The sequence below is a fragment of the Mustelus asterias genome, chromosome 4, assembly GCF_964213995.1.
Source record: "Mustelus asterias chromosome 4, sMusAst1.hap1.1, whole genome shotgun sequence".
Classification (NCBI taxonomy): domain Eukaryota; kingdom Metazoa; phylum Chordata; class Chondrichthyes; order Carcharhiniformes; family Triakidae; genus Mustelus; species Mustelus asterias.
Genome location: NC_135804.1, coordinates 52,350,255 through 52,372,985, shown reverse-complemented (window position 1 = coordinate 52,372,985; position 22,731 = coordinate 52,350,255). Strand labels below are relative to the sequence as shown.

Sequence of the window (22,731 nt, the reverse complement as noted above, 5' to 3'; positions counted from 1 at the left end):
TTTTAAGAAAACTTTTAACATTTAAGAAAAACTTGGACGGGTTCATGGATGAGAGGGGTGTGGAGGGATATGGTCCAAGTGCAGGTCAGTGGGACTAGGCAAAAAATGGTTCGGCACAGACAAGAAGGGCCAAAAGGCCTGTTTCTGAGCTGTAACTTTCTATGGTTCTATTCAAAACAGTCACATTTCCATCCTTTCAATAGCAATCTAACTTTAAAAATACGGCAAACAGCACCAATGCGTGGGGGCGCGGAGAAGCGAACTAATGGCTTGAAACGCTTCTAATTTCATGTGGTGATAAACAGTGACTAATAAAAAGAAACATCAGACACAGCGGCGAAGTCACACTTCTGAACAAAGAGCCGATCAATGCAATGGAGAAATAACAACATGGGGAAGTGAAAGACTTAACACTGACGGAGATGGGTTAAAATTGGAGGTTAAAAATTGGAGGCAGAATTTAGGCGGTGTGGGGACAACAGAGAGATTGAATAATAGAGAGAACGAGAGTTAGAAGACAATAGAAGCTGAAAGTTAATTGAATTTTTAGCTTCAAAGCTATCTGTAAAAGCTCATTCTTTGATTCGAATTGGACATCCGACTCAAACGTGCTCGTGCCCAAATAACCGCTGGCATTTGTAGTTCAAAAGTCGAGATGACCACGGCGAAATACAGTAAAGAAGACAGAAACCATTGCAAAATAGAACAAGTGAAAGCGAATCTGTTTACTACACGAGGATTGCCCTGAATTTGGACCACGCCTTTGGCATGGCTAAATTAGGGGAGAAGTCGTGTTTATAACCCTTCGCGGTAATTCACCCATCCCCAGTCGTTAGCAAAGGGGTTGCAGCAAATGCACCCGTTTTGGACTTAACTATTCAAACAAAAGCTAACACGGAGCAGCACGGTGACGGCACGGGAGAGTTACACTGGGAAGGTATGTAAGCTGGGATGCTGGGAGAGCGGCGCCTGACTGGGGCAATGATGTTGCGAAGTCTGTAACTCCCGGGAAACTTGTAAGGGATTTCGGAAATGTGTAACTTCCACGGATTTACCTGGTTCCTTTAACGGGTTTAACAGTTAATGGTGTTATTGGAGATTCTCACCTTACTGCAATGTGTGTAATGCAATACTATAGCATGAAAAAGTATCATTCTAGCGGATCTGACAGTTTATGAAGCTTTTAGAATCAGCGAGTGTGTCTTATAATGTAACACATTAGTTTCAGTTTCGCTGTAGTTCTGAAGTTTTCAGTTAATCATTTAATGTATAGTCTTTTGGTTCCTTGTTAGTTTTATTACTTTTTTAAAGGCGAGACTCCATCTGGAGGTCTGATCCCTGTTTAAACGAAGGGCCATTGTGGCTGATTATCACATTACCCCAGTGGTGTAAGGTGAACACACGGGATCGAACTCCGGTCAGGACTTTCAGAATCGCCGACTTGTTACATAACTCCAAGGTAATTGGGAATCCCTCTGAGAACAGCGCTCTGCGGTGAATCTAGGACCAAAGGGTGATTAGGGCAAACAACTGTACATCTCTTCAATTTATCAGATTGAAGAATCTATACCGGGCCATGCAGCCTGAAGCAGGAAGTGAAAATTCGAATATTTATTAAGATATCTTTCTTATTAGACAGTCCTTCTGGGTGGAGGATGACTTGCTTCCAGTCCAGTTGGATGGGTTCTGAAATGGCTGATAATCCAAAGTGCGATCTGCAGCCTCTGCCACAGGACAGGCAGGGTGATGCTTGAAGGGTTGGATAGAATCATAGGAATTAAGGGCTATGGGGAGAGAGCGGGTAAATGGAGTTGAAATCAACCATGATTGAATGGTGGAGTGGACTCGATGGGCCGAATGGCCTTACTTCCGCTCCTATGTCTTATGGTCTTATGGTCTTATGATCCTTACAGTGCAGAAGGAGGCCATTCGGCCCATCGAGTCTGCACCGACCACAATCCCACCCAGGTTCTATTCCCGTAACTCCACATATTTACCCTGCTAATCCCCTGACGCTAGTATCAATTTAACATGGCCAATCAACCTAACCCGCACATCTTTGGACTGTGGGAGGAAATTGGAGCACCCGGAGGAAACCCATGCAGACATGGGGAGAATGTGCAAACTCCACACAGACAGTGACCTGAGGCCGGAACTGAACCCAGGTTCCTGGCGCTGTGAGGCAGCAGTGCTAACCACTGTGCCACCATGGTACCCACAAAATTGATGTGGAGATGCCGTGCGATGTCGATGGTAGTCATGATGTGGAGATGCCGTGGGGCAGCGCTCTGAAAGCTAGTGGCTTTTGCTACCAAATAAACCTATTGGACTTTAACCTGGTGTTGTGAGACTTCTTACTGTACCCACAAAATTGTCAGGGGTGGGATTCAAATCCACGCCTCCAGAAGAGACTGCAACCTGAACACAGCTCCTTAGACTGCTCAGCCAACCTGACTGAGTTGCTTAGGGGTTTGAATACTCCCTCTGTCACCACCACATTGCCTTTGCACATTCCTGATGAAGTCTCTCCATGTGTTTCCTGGCCTTTTGGCTAAGACCAAGCGTCGGAACAAGCCCAAGATGGGGTGCAATGCCTCACCTTGTCAGCTTGGATCTTGTTTGTCTCTCTTGTGGGGATTATCAATTGGAATTTGAATTTGGTTTTGGAAGGAAGAAAGGAATGGGTTACCCCGATCCATTCTGAGCGTTGGTTTTGTAACTTTAAGGATGGAGCAAAAAAAATTAAAAATACAGAAAAAGTCTCTCCATGCTTTTGGTGCCTTCCTGAATAAACCTTCTCCATTTTGGTCAGTGATAAACCGGAGACATCCATGAGTCGGTGGGGATGTTTGATCTCTTCAGGGATGCTCTGAGGACATCTCTGAAGCATTTCCACTGTCCTCCTGAGAGTCTCCTGCTGTGACTGAGTTCTGAGCACAGCAGTTGCCTCAGTAAACACGTGTCAGGCACATAAACAGTACGTCCTGCCCTGGGGAGCTGGTTTTGAGTGATTAGCACCTCAATGCTGGGCAAGTTGGTTTGGGAGAGGATGCTGCTGATGGACCCTTGTTCTTTTTTTTATTAATTTGTGAGACATGGGCGTCACTTGGCTGGGTAGCATTTATTACCCATCCATAGTCGCCCTTGAGCTGAGTGGTTGCTAGGCCAATTCAGAGGGCAGTTGAAGGTCAACCACATTGCTGTGGCTCTGGAGACACATGTAGCCCAGACCAGGTAAGGGCAGTGAATTTCCTTCCCTAAATGATATTAGTGAACCAGATGGGGTTTCCTGACCATCAATAATGGTTTCATGGCCATCAGTAGATTCTTAATTCCAGATTTCTTTTATTGAATTCAAATTCCACCATCTGCTGCGGTGGGATTCAAACCCGGGTCCCCAGAACATTAACTGAGTTTCTGGATTAATAGACTAGTGATAATACCACTAGGACATCACCTCCCCTATGCCACTGGATTTGGAGGATCTTGTGAAGGCACAACTGGTAGTAATTCTCCAGTGATTGCTGTAGGTTATCCAAGTCTCTGAAGCATTTGGAGTGTGAAGATCCCTGCTGCCCACTAAACCATGACCTTAGTGTTGGGTTGGAGGTCCTGGTTCTCAAATGCTCTTTTCCTGAGGTGGCTGAAGGCTGTACTGACACATTGGAGGCAATGATGAAAGCCGGAATTTTCCAACCCTGCCATTGTGGGATCCACCATGGAGGCTGTGACAGGCCAGCCAAAAGTCCGTTGTCCTCCGGTGGGACAGCAAGATCTCGGTGGCCAGAAAATCCTGGCCAAACTTTGTCATCTTTGCCTTCACAAGGGGAGGCTCCCAAGATATGGAAAATGGTCCACAATGGGGGGGAGAGGGATGTTGTGCTGTGAGTACTGCTTGGAAGAGGACCTTTGCTTCCTTGGTGTTTAGTGAAAGGCCTATTTTCTCATATGCATGAGGGAAGGAGCTGACAATGACCTGGTGTTCAGTTTCTGAGTGAGTGCACACATAAGCACTGTCTGAATACTGGAGCTCTATGCTAGTTACGGTAGCAGAGTGAATATGCTTACTGGAGTAGCAATCCAGATAACAGATCTAGAGATTTCAGTTTAAATCTCACCATGGCAACTAAACAAAAAAGGGATGAAGAGAGAGAGAAATAGGGGGCGATTCTCCTCAAAACATTCTAAGTACCGAATTTGCATGAAAACTGGAGTAACTCCCATCGATGTTTTTAGCATGATTTTCAGACTGAATCTCCCACATTCTGAGCACTGCAGAGTGGCCCCAGCAAGATTCACACTGGAAATCAGGGGGCGGGGCCTATTCCTGTCCGAGAGGCCGGCAGCATAGTGCTGAGCGGGCCACTGTGCATGCGACGATCTGTCGCTGCTGAGATCGCGCGTGCGCAATGGCCCCACATTGCCAGCCTTAGATTGCTGGCCTTAGATTGCTGGCCAGGCCTGTGACCCTGCATTGCTGGACTTCTGATCTGATGGCCAGCCCCGATCATCTCCTTCCCTCCCTTTGCCACTGGTCCCACTGATCCCTATGCAGCGTGGCAGCAGGTTCCCCCCACCCCCAGTGATTGCGTCCCTCGGAGACACGGGGAGAATGTGCAAACTCCACACAGTCACCCAATCAAACCCGGGTCCCTAGCACTGTGAGGCAGCAGTGCTAACCACTGTGCTCCTGTGCCGCCCTAAGTTAGTGAAGTACTTTTAAAATGCAATTTATTACATATGTTTTAGTTATGTTGGTTAAGGGATAAATATTGACCAGGACACTGGATAAACTTTTCTTCAAAGAATGTGATGGCACCTTTTACATCCACCTGACTGGGCAGGTAGGACCTCAGTTTAACCTTGGCTGGATCACACTTGCAATGCTTTGAACAGTGCTGATCTCCATTTTATAAAAAGGATAAAGAGATTGCAAAAGGAGCAAGTAGGATGATAAGAGGTCTGAGAGATAGTGGCCTGGATTTAGTGGTAGCAATGATGGCAAAACTTTTTTCATCCACAATCGTTGCTCCTCTGAAACTGAAAGCAAACTCTGGTGTCTGCAAATGCACAGTTGAATGCAGAAATCTAGAAGTTTTAAAGCAAACAGAAATCAATGAACTGAAGAGAACTTTCATTTTCAAGCTATTAGTCTAACTGTAAAAACCGTTGGGAAAGTTACAGCTTGTTGAAGTTCCAATTTGTAGTTGAAATTTTAATGGCACACTGAGGTTTTAATTACTGTTGAAAAACTCCTCTGGCCCTGAAAAACTAGTTTTATATTTGTGAAATGTCAAATTTCTCTATTCTGAAAAGTTCGATGGCCAGAATGTTACGCCCCTCCCCTCCCCGGCCATTGCCCGCAATGCCAGCAGGTCCTGAGGCGAGGGGAGAGTGTAAAATTACATGGATGGGATTCCCTTGGGGATCTTGCCCGCCTGACTCAGATGCAATTTTATGTTGGGGCAGGCAGGGCCTCGGATGGGAAGCCGACCCTCGACCCTATTAAGACCCATAAGTGGCCACTTAATAGCCATTTAAGGATCTTTTCCCCCTCAGCCTCAATTTGTAGGCTGGTGGACATCGGTTGTACCAGGGTCTTCACTCACCGTCCCCCCCATCTCGGGCAGGAAGGGGGGAAGGTCCCTTTTTATTTAGAGTGCCTTCCTCTCAGAGACCTGGGAACTCCAGCTTCCCAATCCCCCCTCGACACAGAGATCCAACCCCCCCGCCCCCCTCCCCACTACCGACCCCTCCATGGCATCCCATACCCTCCTGCTATTGGGATCCCTGGTACTTACCTGAAGTGTTGGGACTTAGGCTCAGGCACACTGCTGCAGTACCGCTTCCAGCCACTGCAGTACTGTGCCTGGAAACATAGAAACATTGACCAGAATTCTCCAGCCATTCACAACCCACCACCGCTGCCAGCGAGAACAGAGAATTTGGCGGTCAGCCAAATCTCCCTTCACTGCAACGGAACTGGAGAATCACAGCTGTGGGTGAGGTTGGAGAATCTGGCTCATAGAAAATAGGAGCAGGAGTAGGCCATTCAGCCCTTCGAGTCTTTCCGCCATTCATTATGATCATGACTGATCATCTAACTCAGTAACCTGTTCTTGCTTCCTCCCCTTATCCTTTGGCCCAAAGAGCTGTATCTAGCTCCTTCTTGAAAACATGCAATATTTTGGCCTCAACTGCCTTCTGTGGGAGAGAATTGCATAGGTTTACCTCTCTGGGTGAACAAACTTCTCATCTCAGTCCTAAATGGCTTACCCAGCATTCTCAGACTGGTTCCCTGGTTCTGGACTCCACCGACCATCGGGAACATCCTTCCTGCATCTACCCTGTCTAGTCCTGTTAGAATTTTATAGGTTTAAAGTTTATTTATTAGTCACAAGTAGCTTACATTTACACTGCCATGAAGTTACTGTGAAAATCCCCTGGTCGCCACACTCCTGTTTGGGTATACTGAGGGAGAATTTAGCATGGCCAATTCACCTAACCTGCTCATCTTTGGAGTGTGGGAGGAAACCGGAGCATCCGGAGGAAACCCACGCAGACACGGAGAGAATGTGCAAACTCCGCACAGTGACCCAAGCTGGGAATTGGACTCGGGTCCCTGGCGCTGTGAGGCAGGGACTGCAGCACCGTGCCACTGTGCCACCCCATTTCTATGAGATCTCCCCTCATTCTTCTGAACTCTAGCGAACATAATCTAACAGACTCAGTCTCTCCTCATCCGCCATCCCAGGAATAAGCCTGGTAAACCTTCACTGTACTCCCTCTATAGCAAGAACATTCTTCCTCAGATAAGGAGACTAAAATTGTACACAATATTCCAGGTGTGGCCTCACCAAGGCCCTGTATAATTGCGGCAAGACATCCCTGCTCCTGTCTTCAATTCCCTTGTTAAGAAAGCCAACATACCATTTGCCTTTTTTACTGCCTGTGTCACCTGCATGCTTATCTTCAGTGACTGGTGTACAAGGACATGATGTGGAGATGCCGGCGTTGGACTGGGGTAAGCACAGTAAGAAGTCTGACAACACCAGGTTAAAGTCCAACAGGTTTATTTGGTAGCAAATACTATAAGCTTTCGGAGCACAGCTCCTTCGTCAGATGGAGTGGATATCTGTTCTCAAACAGTGCAAACAGACACAGAAATCAAATTACAGAATACTGATTAGAATGCAAATCTCTACAGCCAGCCAGGTCTTAAATGTACAGACAATGTGGGTGGAGGGAGCATTCAACACAGGTTAAAGAGATGTGTATTGTCTCCAGACAGAACAGCTAGTGAAATTCTGCAAGTCCAGGAGGCAAGCTGTGGGGGTTACTGATAATGTGACATAAATCCAACATCCCTGTTTAGGCCATCCTCATGTGTGCGGAACTTGGCTATCAGTTTCTGCTCAGCTCTTTAACATCTCTTTAACCTGTGTTGAATGCTCCCTCCACCCAGATTGTCTGTACATTTAAGACCTGGCTGGCTGTAGAGATTTGCATTCTAATCAGTATTCTGTAATTTGATTTCTGTGTCTGTTTGCACTGTTTGAGAACAGATATCCACTCCATCTGATGAAGGAGCTGTGCTCCGAAAGCTTATGGTATTTGCTACCAAATAAACCTGTTGGACTTTAACCTGGTGTTGTGAGACTTCTTACTGTACAAGGACACCCAGGTCTCTTTGCACATTCCCCTCTCTCAATCTATAGCCATACAGATAATAATCTGCCTTCTTGTTTTTGCTACTAAAGTGGATAAACTCACATTTATTCACATTATCCTGAATTTGTCATGCATTTCCAAGGCAGCGGGAAGTGTAGACAGCGTGAATGAATGGGAGGCTGGTTTGCATTATGGACTGGACTTCATTCACGACCCTTTGTAGTTTCTTGCAGCAGAGCAGGAGCCGTACCAAGCTGTGATACAACCAGAAAGAATGCTTTCTATGGCGCATCTGTAAAAGTTGGTGAGAGTCGAAGCTGACATGCCAAATTTCCTTAGTCTTCTGAGAAAGTAGAGGCATTGGTGGGCTTTCTTAACGATAGTGTCAGCATGGGGGGACCAGGACAGGTTGCTGGTGATCTGGACACCTAAAAACTTGAAGCTCTCGATCCTTTCTACTTCATCCCCGTTGATGTAGACAGGGGAATGTTCTCCACCTTACATATACACTGCAATGAAGTTACTGTGAAAATCGCCTAGTCACCCCACTCCGGCGCATGTTTGGGTATTCTGAGGGAGAATTTAGCATGGCCAATTCACCTAACCTGCACATCTTTGGAGTGTGGGAGGAAACTGGAGCACTCGGAGGAAACCCATGCAGACACGGGGAGAATGTGCAAACTCACTCAACTTGTCCAAATCACATTGAGGCATCTCTGCATCCTCCTCACAGCTCACCCTCCCACTCAGCTTTGTGTCATCTGCAAATTTGGAGGTATTTAGTTCCCTCATCTGAATTATTAATGTACATTGTGAATAGCTGGGGTCCTATCACTCATCCCTGTGGTGCTCCACTAATCACTACCTGCCACTTGGAAAAAAGATTGTTTATTTCTACTCTTTGTTTCCTGTCTGTCAACCATGTTTTCTATCCATCTCAATAGACTACCCCCAATCCCATGCGCTTTAATTTTACATGATAATCTCTTATGTGGGACATTGTCGAAAGTCTTCTGAACATCCAAATAAATGACATCCACAGGCTCCCCTTCATCAACACTACTAGTTACATCCGCAAAGAATTCCAGTTGATTTGTCAAGTATGATTTCCCTTTCATAAATCTATGCTGACTCTGTCCGTTGCTGCCACTGTTTACCAAGTGCTCTGCTATTAAATCTTTTATCATGACTCTAAGCATTTTCTCCACTACTGATGTCAGGCTGACTAATAATTTCCTGTTTTCCCTTTACCTCCCTTTTTAAATAGTGGGCTTACACTAGCCAGCCTCCAATCTGTAGGAACTATTCCAGAGTTTATAGAATCATGGAATATGACCACCAGCGCATTCATTATTTCTGGAGGCACTTCCTTAAGAACTCTGGGATGTAGATTATCGGGTCCTGGGAATTTATTGGCCTTCAATTGCATCAATTTCCCCAACACCATTTCCCAACTAATACTGATTTCCTTCAGTTCCTCCCTCTCACTAAACCCTGTTTTCACCAACATTTCCGGTACATTAATTGTGTCCTTCTTTGTGAAATCAGAACCAAAGTATGTGTTTAGTTAGTCAGCCATTTATTTCTTCCCCATTATAAATTCCCCTGATTCTGACAGTAAGGGACCTACATTTATCTTCACCAATCTTTTTCTCCTCACATGCCTATAGAAACTATTACAGTCAGTGTTTATGATCCCCACAAACTTACTCTCATACTCTATTTTCTTCTTCTTAATCAGTCCTTTGATCCTCCTTTGCTGATTCTAACCTGCTCCCAATCCTCACGTCTGTTGTTTTTTTTCTGGCAATTTGTATGCTGCTTCCTTAGATCTAACACCATGTCTAATCTATCCCTTGTAAGCCACAGGAATGAACAATTGTTGCAGTTCACCCATGTGCTTTTTAAATGTTTGTCATCCCTTTAAGTAACATTCCCTAATCTATCATAGCCAACTTGTGCCTCACAGCATTGTACTTTCCTCTACTTCGATTCAGGACCCTAGTCTCAGAATTGACTACATCATTCTCCATCTTAATGAAAAATTCTATTATATTGTGGTTGCTTATCCCCAAGGAGCCTCAGACAACTGGATTGTCAATTGTTCCTTTCTCATTACACTGTCCAGGGTGGCCTGTTCTCTAATTGATCCCTGAGCATATTGGTCCAGAAAAACTATCCCGTATACATTCCAGGAATTCTGCCCCTATGGTATTGTTACCAATTTGAGACAAGTCTCACTAATTTTTTTGGCCCTTGGTGTTTCTCAGCTCTACCTACACAGATTTCACATTGCCAGAGCTAATATCCTTCCTCACTATTGCATTCATTTCCTCTTTAATCAGCAGTGCAACTTCACTGCCTTTTCCTTTTTGTCTGTCCTTCCTAAATATTGAATACCCCTGGATGTCTCAGTTCCCATCCCTGGTCACCCTGCTGTGATGTTTCTTTAATCCTGCCTATTTCATACCCGTTTACATCTATTTGCATCCACTTTATTGTGAATACTCTGTGCATTAAGGCACAAAGCCCGAAGGCTTGTCTTTTTAACATCCGTTGTCCTGTTCCCACTATTTTTCACTGTGGCTCTGATTGATTTTTGGCCCTTGGTTTCTCTGCTGATCTCCTTTCTTAGTCCCCCTTCTGTCTTTTGTTCTTGTCCTTGATTCCCCCTCCTCTGACTCCTTGCATAGGTTCCCATTCCCCTGTCATTTTAGTTTAAACCTTCCACAACCACTCTCGCAAATACTCCCCCTAGGACATTAGTCCTGGTCCTGCAAACCACTCCAGTTTGTACTGGTCCCACTTCCCTCAGAACCAATCCCAATGTCCCAAGGATCTGAAACCCTCCCGCTCACACCATCTATTCAGCCACATATTCATCTGGTATATCCTGCTACTTCTGTTCTGACTAGCACATGGCACTGGCAATAATCCTGAGATCACTGCCTTTGAGGTCTTATTTTTGATCTTACTTCCTAACTTCTTCTATTCTGCTTTTAGGGTCTCATCCCTTTTTTAACCTATGTCGTTTGTACCAATGTGTACATGACCACTGGCTGTTCACCCTCCCCGGCAGAATATCCTGCAACTGCTCTGAAACAGCCTTGACCTTAGCACCAGGGAGGCAACATACTATCCTGGAGTCTCTTTTGCACCACAGAAACGTCTACCTATTACCCTTACAATTAATCCCTTATAACTATAGCATTCACACACAGTTTACTCCTCTCCTGTGCAGCAGTGCCAATCGTGGTGCGACAAATTTGGCTGCTTTCTCCTGAGAGGCCATTCCCCCCAAACAGTATCGAAAGCGGTATATCTGTTTTGCAGGGGAATGGCCTGCACTGCCTGTCTAGTCCACTTACTCTGCCTGGTGGTCACCCATTTTCTTCCTGGAGTCTTAGCCTGCGGTGTGACCACCTGTCTGTAATTGCTATCCAAGATACTCTCCACCTCATGGATGCTCTGCAGTGTCCCCATCTGCTGCTCCAGTTCCAGAACCTGGGCTTCCAGGAGGTGCAGCTGGAGACACTTCCAGCAGATACAAGCCTCGCCCCGTCCAATCTTTCCTCATAAGGCAATCCTCCCATTCCAGGTATTAGTCTAGTAAACCTTCTCTGAACTGCTTCCAATGCATTTACATCCTTCCTTAAATAAGTGGACCAGTACCACACATAGCACTCCAGATGTGGTCTCACTAATGCCCTGTGTAACTGAAGCATAACCTTCCTACGTTTTTGTATTCAATTCCCCTCGCAATAAATAATGATGTTCTATTAGCTTTCCTAATTATTTGCTGCACCTGTATACTAACCTTTTGCAATTCATGCACTAGGACACCCAGATCCCTCTGTATCCTTGAGTTTGGCAATCTCTCACTATTTAGATAATATGCTTTTTTATTTTTCCTGTCAAAATGGACAATTTCAAGTTTTCTCACCTTATGCTCCATTTGCTAGATGTTTGCCCACTCACTTAACCTATTTATGTCCTTTGTAACCTCTTTACATCTTTGGCAAATATAGCAGCCACACCTTCAGTCCCTTCATCCAAGTCATTTATATAAATTATAAAACGTTGAGACCCTAGCACTGATCTCTGTGGCACACCACTCGTCACATCCTGCCAACCAGCAAAAGACCCATTTATGCCTACTCTCTGTTTCCTGTTAGCTAGCTAATCTTTTATCCATGCCAAGATGTTAATCTCACACCATGAGCTTTTATTTTCTGCAATAACCTTTGATGTGGCACCTCATCAAATGCTTTCTGGAAATCTAGGTACAGTACATCCACTGGTTCCCCTTTATCCACAGCAGATGTTACTTCTTCAAAGAACTCCAATAAATTGGTTAGACGTGATTTCCCTCTCCCAGTCTGGTAAAGCTTGAATTGGATTTACCCTGTAAGTTAGATCAGTTTTGTACCCATCAATGATGAATGTCCAGAATTTATACCTCGATACTTTTTGGGAAGGCAGGATATAAGTTATACCCTGTGAGTGCATGCATCAGGAGTTCCCAGTATCATAAAGGGTCATGTGACAAAGAGATATAGCAAAGAAGGACAAAACAGGGAGTAAAAACTAGATGATGAATGAACATGGGAGCCCTTCAATGTGCTTTTTGATAACTGGGTTTATAAAAAGGGTGGCACAGTGGCACAGTGGTTAGCACTGCTGCCTCACAGATCCAGGGACCCGGGTTCAATTCCCGGCTATGCTCAATGTCTGTGTTCTCCCCGTGTCTGCGTGGGTTTCCTCCAGGTGCTCTGGTTTCCTCCCACAGTCCAAAGATGTGTGGATTAGGTACATTGGCCAGACTAAATTGCCCCTTAGTGTCCCGGGATGTATCGGTTAGCGGGGTAAATATTTGCAGTTACAGGGATAGGGCCTAGGTGGGATTGTTGTCGGTGCAGACTCAATGGGCCCAATGGCCTTCTTCTGCTCTGTAGGGATTCTTTGATTCTATCAGCAGGGATCAGCTTAGAGCTGGTAGCCTGAAATGGTGGGTGGCTTATTAAAATTTCATCCTGAGGGTGTGGACATTGCTGGCAAGATCAGCCTTTTATTGTCCATCCCTAGTTAGCTTGGGAAGCTAGTGGTGGCCTTCCCCCATTTGATACAACTGAATAACTCACTGGACCTCCTTCAGAAGGCAGGTAAGAGTCAGTTCTGATGGTATGGCGCTGAACGTATATGTAAATCAGACTGGCTAAACATAGTTGATTGCTGAGGGACTTCAGTGAAATGGTTGGGTTTAAGAATGGACAGCTTTGTGGTCATTTTTACTGACACTAGCTTTCTATATCCAAATTTTAAAATCTTCTCAAAATGCCACAGTGGGATTTGAGCCCATGCTCTTGTGATAACTATATCACTAGGTTTTTGTGTAGTTTTGGGAAAGAACACGAAACATTCAACAGTCAGCTAAAGAAGGGCTAATTTCCTTGAGTTATAAAGTGATAAAAGATTGACAGGTCAAAGAACAGACAGTTTGGATACAGACTCCACGAGGCCAAAAAGAAACAGCATCCAAAGTTAGAGCTTCCTGGATGACTAAAGGCATGGAGGTTAAAATGAAACTGCGTAAAGAGTTTTACAAGTTCAAACCAAACAGAAAGCACACAGAAAAAAGTAAAAATGGGAATAAGAGAGGCAGAGGGAATAGAATAAGGGGTAACATATAAGAGAACTAAAAGTTTATCTTTGTATATACATAAATAATAAAAAGATAGTCCGGGGAGAAAGAGGTTGAACACAAACCAAAAAGACAGATCTTCTTGTGGAGACAGAGGACATGGCTAAGATACTAAATGAGTGAACTTTCATTTTCACTGTGAACGGAGACAGATACCATTTGACAGTTGTGGCGGGAGGGGGGAGCGGGGAGGCAGCAGAGAAATTGGAAAGGATACAAATAAAGGAGGTGCTTTGTAATACTCAAAGTAGAAATGTTAGGTGGCCTGAGTGGGTTGCCGCCTAAGTTGTTGCTGGATGTAAGGGCAGAAATTGAGGAAGCTTTGAACATTCCAATCCTTTTTTAGAAAAAGGGAGTTGATGAATGCAGGGTTGTGAATGTTACATCTCTGCTCAAAAAAGGAAGAGGGTTAAAGACTGTAAGTACAGGCAAGGCAGCCTAAATCAGTGGTGGGGAAATCAGAGACACAAATCCAGGCCACAATTAATTGACATTGAGAAACATATGAGTTAATAAATGACAACCTGCACAGAATTGTAAAAGAAAAATAATATTTGATTAACTTGACTGAGTTCTTTAACATAATAGAGATAATTGATGAGAGTAGTGCAGTTGCTGCTGTGTATATGAATTATTTTAAGGTGCTTAATAAAGTATCACATAAAAGACACGTTACCAAAGTTGAAGCCCAAGGTAATGTTCCCTATAATTTATTTTCACTGCAAATGGCCTGTTTGTTGCAGTGCATGGTCCCTTTAAGAGTGCTAATGTGCACATCTATAAAGTGAACAAAACCAGAAATATCTCTCAGGATAACCAGGATATCTCAGCAGATCAGACAGCATCTGTGGAGAGAGAACAGAACTAACGTTTCTAGCCTGGGTGACCCTTCATCAGACTCTCCATTCCGACTTCAAACATTCGCTCTGTTCTCTCTGCACAGATGCTGTCAGATCTGCTGCGATTTTCCAGCATTTTCTGGTTTTGTTTCCGATTCCAGCATCCGCAGTAATTTGCTTTTACCTGAAAAGCAAATGTCGGTTGGTTTCACTTTTTCACAGACTTGTGTAGTCTGTACACAAGCTATCTGCTCTTTAACCTGTCAATCTTTGATCCCCATACAACATACAAGGGGCGGCACGGTAGCACAGTGGTTAGCCCTGCTGCTTCACAGCTCCAGGGACCTGGGTTCGATTCCCGGCTTGGGTCACTGTCTGTGTGGTGTTTGCACATTCTCCTCGTGTCTGGGTGGGTTTCCTCTGGGTGCTCCGGTTTCCTCCCACAGTCCAAAGATGTGCGGGTTAGGTTGATTGGCCATGCTAAAATTGCCCCTTAGTGTCCTGAGATGTGTAGGTTAGAGGGGTTAGCGGGTAAATATGTAGGGATAAGGGGGTAGGGCGGGGTGGGATTGTGGTTGGTGCAGACTCGATGGGGCAAATGGCCTCTTTCTGCACTGTAGGGATTCTATGAACAGGAGGAAATTAGCCTGTTTGATCCCAGTACGGTAAGTTCTGAATTGCTGCCAGGCCATGCAATTGGGCACCTTAGAGGGAATGATGCCCAAGGGATTTAAGAGGCTGCTTGGATAAGAAATTGGCTAAGGGACAGAGAGCTGAGAATAGCAGTGAATGGTTGCTTTTCACACTGGAGGGAAGTGTGCAATGGTAACCCTAATGCCATTGCTGGGGATCAGTGCTCTTTTTAAAATTTATACAAATGACCTGGACTTGGGTATAAAGGGCACAATTTCAGTTTGCCAATGATACGAAACTTAGCAAGTAAACAGTGAGGAGGATTGTAACATTCTTTAGGATGACAAGAGGCAGACTGGCGAAATGGGATGACGTGGCAGATAGAGATTAATCAGAGAGCAGGAGTGATTCATTTAATTAGGAAGAATGAGGGCTAGTAATATGAACTAAGTGGTAATGTTTTAAAGGGGGTGCAGGAGCTGAGAGACCATCATCCTTTAAAAATAGCAGACAGGTTGAGAAGACTGATATAAGGCGTCTGGATCCTTTCTTTTACACATAGCTGCAAAGGCTGGAATTTTACCACCCCACCCACCACGGGAATCGGAGCGGACGAGGGGTGGACAACGGGAAGATCCGTTGACCTTGGGCGGGATTTTATAGTTTCGGGATGAGTGAGGCTGTAAAATCCCACCCATAGCGTGCAAAAGCAAGAAAATTCTAGTCAACCCAGTTGGAATCTTGTGCCAATTCTGCACTTTAAGAATGCCAAACTTTCAGAGGAGATGCAGAGGTAGAATGGTACAAGTGATGGAGAGCTTCAGTTACATAGAGAGAGACAAGAGAAATTGAGATTGTTCTCCTTGGAACAGAGGAGGTTGGTTTAATACACTTTTAAGATTTAATGCAATTGCTCAAAACTGGGAAGTGTTTTGATACTGTAATTGGAGGGGGGGATATTCCTGTTGCATAAATGTAGCCAAAGCACATGGGTTTAAGGTAATTGGCAAAATAACAAGAGGTAACATGGGGCAATAAAATAAAGGGTGAGACCTTCTCAACTGGAATATGCTTCCTGAAATGATGTTCCAAACAGATTCAGTAATAACTTTTAGAAGGGAATTGGATAAATAATTTGATTTGATTTGATTTATTATTGTCACATGTATTAGCATACAGTGAAAAGTATTGTTTCTTGCGCGCTATACAGACAAAACATACCGTTCATAGAGAAGGAAACGAGAGAGTGCAGAATGTAGTGTTACAGTCATAGCTAGGGTATAGAGAAAGATCAACTTAATGCAAGGTAAGTCCATTCAAAAGCCTGACAGCAACAGGGAAGAAACTGTTCTTGAGTCGGTTGGTACATGACCTCAGACTTTTGTATCTTTTTCCCAAATGAAGAAGGTGGAAGAGAGAATGTCCGGGGTGCGTGGGGTCCTTAATTATGCTGGCTGCTTTGACAAGGTAGCGGGAAGTGTAGACAGAGTCAATGGATGGGAGGCTGGTTTGCGTGATGGATTGGGCTACATTCACGACCTTTTGTAGTTCCTTGCGGTCTTGGGCAGAGCAGGAGCCATACCAAGCTGTGATGCAACCAGAAAGAATGCTTTCTATGGTGCATCTGTAAAAATTAGTGAGAGTTGTAGCTGACATGCCAAATTTCCCTAGTCTTCTGAAAAAGTAGAGGCGTTGATGGGCTTTCTTAACTATAGTGTCGGCATGGGGGGACCAGGACAGGTTGTTAGTGATCTGGACACCTAAAAACTTGAAGCTCTCGATCCTTTCAACTTCGTCCCCATTGATGTAGACAGAGGCATGTTCTCCTTTACACTTCCTGAAGCCAATGACAATCTCCTTCGTTTTGTTGATATTGAGGGAGAGATTATTGTTGCTGTACCAGTTCACCAGATTCTCTATCTCATTCCTGTACTCTGTCTCATCATTGTTTGAGATCCGACCCACTATGGTGGTGTCGTCAGCAACGATTGAAAATCGAATTGGAGGGGAATTTGGCCGCACAGTCATAGGTGTATCAGGAGTATAGTAGGGGGCTGAGAACACAGCCTTGTGGGGCACTGGTGTTGAGGACGATCGTGAAGGAGGTGTTGTTGCCTATCTTTACTGATTGTGGTCTGTGAGTTAGGAAGTTCAGGATACAGTCGCAGAGGGAGGAGCCGAGGCTCAGGCCATGGAGTTCGGAGATGTGTTTCGTGGGAATAATGGTGTTGAAGGCTGAGCTGTAGTCAATAAATAGGAGTCTGACATAGGTGTCCTTGTTATCTAGGTGTTCCAGGGTTGAGTGCAGGGCCAGGGAAATGGCATCTGCTGTGGACCTGTTGCGGCGGTAGGTAAACTGTAGTGGATCCAGGTAGCCCAGGGGGCTGGAATTGATTTGTGCCATGACTAACCTTTCGAAGCACTTCATAATAGTTGAAGAGGGAAAATGAACAGGGCATATCGAGAAGGAGCAGGAGAGTGGGACTAATTGGCTAACCCTCTCTATTCCTCCAGTTACCCAACCAGGACATTGGTCCTGAAGAAAAGTCACAGCCTTGAAACGTTAACCCTGTCCTTCCCCCCACAGCTACTGCCTGGCCTGCTGAATATACTCCGTCTTTTCTGTGTTTATATTTCAGCCTGTCAGAGATGGGAACTAAATAGAACAAGCAAATAAGTAACACACGGGATGTATGCCAGTTAACACATCTGTAAACACATTGTTAAGTGGTGGGTGATGAAAAATAAAGAGAGGTGATGCAATCCTTTCCCCTCTAGGACTCACACCATGAAGAATTCCCCTGCTTAACCCCGAACACATTCTTCTGGCCAAACAGTGAGAGGAGATGGCTTGTGAGATTGAGAGAGTTGGCGGCGTGGGTTCATATGAATGATCAGGACGGCACAAGGTAAGCTGGAGTTCCCTTCCTGCACGAACTGTAATGTCCACCTGCCTGTGAATCATAGTGTGTCTATGGGTGGCAGTGTTTGCAATGGGTGAGGGGGGTGTGGGGATTGATTTGTGCCACACTGGGGGGGGGGGGAGGGGGGGTGGAGGGGTGATTTGTGCCACACTGGGGGGGGGGGGGGGGCGTTGATTTGTGCCACATGGGGAGGATTGATTTGTGTCATACTGAGGGGGAATAGGGGTTGATTTGTGTCACATTGGGGGGGGGGTTATTTTGTACCACACTGTGGGGGGGGGGTGATTTGTGTCACACTGAGGGGAGGGTGGGGGTTGAGTTGTGTCACACTGGGAGGGGGTTAATTTGTGCCACACTGGGGGGGGGGGGTTGATTTGTCACACGGGGGGGGGGGAGGGGAGGAGGAGGAGGGGTGATTGGGTGATTTGTGTCACATTGGGGGGGGGGGAGGGATTGATTTGTGTCACACTGGAGGGGGAGGGGTTGAGTTGTGCCACACTAGTGGGTGGGGGGTTGAGTTGTGTCACACTGGGGGGTGGGGCGTTGAGTTGTGCCACACTGGGGGGTGGGGGATTGAGTTGTGTCACACTGGGGGGGGAGGGGGGTTGAGTTGTGCCACACTGGGGGGTGGGGGGTTGAGTTGTGCCACACTGGGGGGTGGGGGATTGAGTTGTGTCACACTGGGGGGGAGGGGGGTTGAGTTGTGCCACACTGGGGGGTGGGGGGTTGAGTTGTGTCACACTGGGGGGTGGGGCGTTGAGTTGTGTCACACTGGGGTGGGGGGAGGGGTTGATTTGAAATCTGCTTCATTTCTTAATTCAAATCTTGTCACGCTGAGCCACGTGATTTCCTATAACCTCTATGAGGCGAAGTTCTCGGAAACAGAGAGACATGCAGCGAGCCGGCTTTCAGTTTCGATCCCAGTCGAGTTGTTGCTCAGGCTACCGGATGGAGCCCTCGCTTCCTCTCTGTGGCCGCAATTCGATTGGGAGCCGCTGGTGACTGGGTAGGTGGGCAGCTGCTGGTGACTGGGTAGGTGGGCAGCTGTTGGTGACTGGGTAGGTGGGCAGCCGGCTGCCCCCACCCCTTGCTGCTTTCAGAGGGGTGTGAGAGGAAAGGTAGCCAATATAAAGGAGCTAGGATGAGTTAAAATTCCGGGCCAGGTAGTTGGAAGCTGAAACTCTTCAATTACTTCTTCAATTGTAGAGCTGCAAATACAATCTTAATCTTGGGTGGGGAGTTTAAATCGGTCTCTTATAGAGTGGAGAGCGATGAATAGCAAAGGGGGCATAGGAAGGAGTTGTTCAAATTGTAAAGGGTAAGAGCGATGTCTCAAGGAGAGAGAGAGACTGGCAGAATCAAAGAGTGAGATGTAAGGACATTGTAACAGTAATGTATAGAAGTTTTACATCAATGGATGTCAGCACCTTGTGGTGGATTTGCTGGCAGGTATTGGAGGGTTGACGTTTCTGAATGTTTGTAAGTGGTTTTGTTGGGTGCCGATTATGTATTCTGCATTACATTTACTCCTGTAACTGGGAACTCGCATCCATCGGTGGTGCTGATTTCAGATTCGGGATTTCTAAGGCGGGACTTGGGTCCAAATGCATCACTTGTCGGAGGGGAGTGGGTGGGGAGGGAAATGTAAAAAAAACTTGCGTTTGTGGCTTTCACGACCTCATGAGATCGGTGAGCGACTATAACCAAAAAAGTAAAACATAGAAATGCTCACATGTGGCGGTGTCCTGTAATAATATCAACATAAGTGGATTCTTCCCTAGCATGTGCTTCCCTTTGTCTGTTGTGCCTCTTAACCATTCACTGCACTTTAAAAGTACTTCATTCGTTTAAAAATAAGCTTTGGAATATCCGGAGGTGGTGAAAAGTTCCGTATAAATGCAGTTCTTTCCTCTTTCAAGATTGTTTCAAGAATAAGAGAATAATTTAGTGATATTCCATGAAAAATGCCATGTATCTATAGATGATGATGTCTCCTATAAAAAGTATATTACCTCAACCATAATCTATAAAAATATGTACATCACGGATAGAAAATCACTCACACTAGATCACCCATAGAAAATGTATTTCTTGGCGCACCCGAGAGAAATTATATTTCGCTGGAATGCATCCTATTGCAAATATTTTCCGCTGAAATGTCTCCTGTAGAAAGTATTTATCCCCAAAACATCTCCTTTTAGAATATAAAAAAAGAAAATGCTGGAAAGTCACTGTAGTTCTGACAGCATCCGTGGAAAGGGAACAGGGCTAACGTTTCAAGTCTGGATGCCCCTTCGTCATTGTCAATAGCTATTTAGCTGCTCTGCATTGAGTGTGGTAAGGGGCCAAGATCTCAATCACGCCACCAATGGATTGATTTTAAAATGATCATCCTCATTCCTCCCTACCTCTTCTTCCAAATCTGGCCTCTTTATGTATTTCCACTTCCTTACCCCCACCGTTGGCGGCCATACCTTGAGCCGGAAATAAGGCCAGGAATTCCCTTTCCAAACTGTTCCATCTCACCCTCTTTTAAGGCATGCCTAAAAATCTGCTTTTTTTGAAGCTTTTGATCACCAGTCCTAATGGGCAGAATTTTTACCTGCCCCGAGGGGGGTGATTATGAAACGGGTGGGTACAAAAGTTTGTACTGTTGGCCATCGTGCTGGTTTGCTGGTACAGTCCCATCTCCAGGCCATTTTCCCAGAAGTGGGATCTGGGTGGGAGCACTAATTGCCAGCAAGAGTTGGGTAGCTAATTATGATATATAAATTAACATAGGAGGATTAGAACTTTCTAGGCAACCTATGGGTTTGAATTCAAAATCTGAAATTAATGGATCTGACCTTTTTAAGAATTATATTGACTAATTGCTGCATTTTGTGTGACTTTCACTGGTAACTGTGTTAAATATTCTGCTGTGTGTGTAAGGTTTAGGAAATCATTCTCGTTCAGTTGGGACCACTTACCTGAGGTTTATTTTGGATGTCAAAATATCAAAAGCATTATTGGCAAAGCTGCTGAGGTCCTTAAATGGCACCTTTTTTCTCTGTGAGCTAATAGTAACGCAGATTCACTGAAAACCATTCATTTTAATTTAAAACAAGGCCTGGAAGATTTGTTCAACCAATTACATGCAATGATTTTTCAATTTTAACACTTCAAGTGAGGCTTTCCTAAATAGGTCGTAACATGGTTTTCATCTTATAAACATGATTAAATTTGTGTATGTTTGCATTGGAGATGCACATCGATTTGTGGTGATCACTATAATGTTCAGAGGTAAGGGAAATTCCATAGTCCCAATTGACCACGGCTGCTCTCCCCTTTGAGGGTGGCACAGTGGTGAGCATTGCTGCCTCCCAGGGACCCAGGTTTGATTCCGGCCTTGGGTGACTGTGTGGAGTTTGCACATTCTCCCCATGTCTGCGTGGGTTTCCTCCCACATTCCAAAGATGTACAGGTTAAGTGGATTGGCCATGCTAAATCGATTGTTAGGGCGGGCTTTTAACACCGCTTTACGCCCATTTTGCAGCGGGAAAATGCTGTAAAATCGGGCGTAAAGCAGCTCGTGTGAATGGCACTGGTTTTCACGACTGGTGGAATTTTATGGCAGCCGGATTTCCGGTGTGGTCAGTTCTTGCCGGAAATGGGCGAGAGGCTGGTTAATGTATTTAAATTTATTTGAATGTTCATTTGAATGTGTTTAGTGAGCCCGGTGCTCCATCGTCCAGGCTCGCCACTGAGGCCCCGGGGAGGTTGAGGTGGTGCCAGGAGTTGGGGCCAATGGGGAGAGGGGCCAGTGGGGGGCAGTGCCAGGGGTGGGGCCAATGGGGCACAGTGCCAGGAGGAGGGGCCAATGGGGGCAGAGGCCTGTGGCGGGGCGGGTCAGTGGGGCGGGCTGGTCAGGGGCATGGTCTGTGGGTGGGCGGGGCCTGTGGGGGAGGGTGGGGTGCTGCCACTCTGCATGCGATCGGTGGGGCAGGGCTGCAGGAGGGCCATGATTGGTGGGGGAGAGGGGTCTGTAATCGGTCTGGGCAGCGGGGTCGCGATCGTTCTGGGCAGCGGGGGGGGGGGGGGGGGGGTGGGGGTCAGCGCGGGCTGCATCTCGGGCTGCGGGCCCCTACAGTTGCGGCAGTGGGGGGGGGGGGGGGGGAGGGGGGGGTGCTGCTTGAAGCTACCTGCAGTACCTCTCTTTCTGTCCCCTGGGGGCCCAGCACCTGGAGGGTCCAGGCTTGCTTTCGGGCAGCATAGACATTTGACTACTGCCCCCATCAGTGTCTGGGGCTGGAGGTGTCTTGGATGGGATGCTCAATCAGCAAGTCAGCGCAGACCTGATGGCCAAATAGCCTCTTTCTGTATGGTAGGGATCCTATGATTCTATGGGGAGAGCAGACTGATAGTGATTTAACTTGAGGATCACCACACCACAGACGAGGAAATGGTTAAGAAGGTAGGGCCTTGATGAATAACCTCAGCCAGTACAGGAATTGAACCTGTGATGTTGGCGTAGCTCAGCATGGCAAACCAGCCGTCCAGCCAACTGAGCTAACCAGCTCCCATAACAAGACATGTTAATGTAGTAATGAGCTCACTTGCAGAATATTGATTTTTATATATTCTGATTTATATATTTTGAATATTGATGTTATATATCCCATCGTTTCCACAGTAGACACTGTATTCAGAGCTCACAATATATATAGCATGAAGTTTATCACATTCATAATTTTCATAATACACAGTAAGCGCTAACAATTCTTGGCAATTCTTGCTCATGTACAGAAAGACGATGTTGCATTGAAGAAAAAAAAGTGGTGGATATGTCGCAAAAAAAGGAAAATTTAAAATGGGGCTCAAAGCCGCAGCTGAAAGGGGTTTTGTGGAAACATGGAGGAGAATAGGGTGGTCAAGTAGCTAGAAAATAAATTTCAGAATAGCTGGAAAAGATTGCCCAGTAGCA

The 22,731-nt window shown here is 45.7% G+C and overlaps 1 protein-coding gene across 2 annotated transcripts in view; it reads left to right on the top strand.

Moving 5' to 3' along the window:
- The first annotated feature begins 759 nt into the window (after positions 1-759).
- Positions 760-22,731, top strand: part of nlrc5 (NLR family, CARD domain containing 5) — a 191,942-nt gene continuing 169,970 nt past the window's right edge. The window contains exons 1-2 of one of the 2 annotated variants that reach the window (XM_078211022.1): positions 760-937; positions 17,623-17,753. In XM_078211022.1, coding sequence (XP_078067148.1) covers positions 17,731-17,753 — 23 coding nt within the window. In that variant the 5' untranslated portion in view covers positions 760-937; positions 17,623-17,730. Of the gene's footprint in view, positions 938-17,622; positions 17,754-18,645; positions 18,775-22,731 lie in introns of those variants that run through there. The other variant, XM_078211023.1, reaches the window with a different exon arrangement.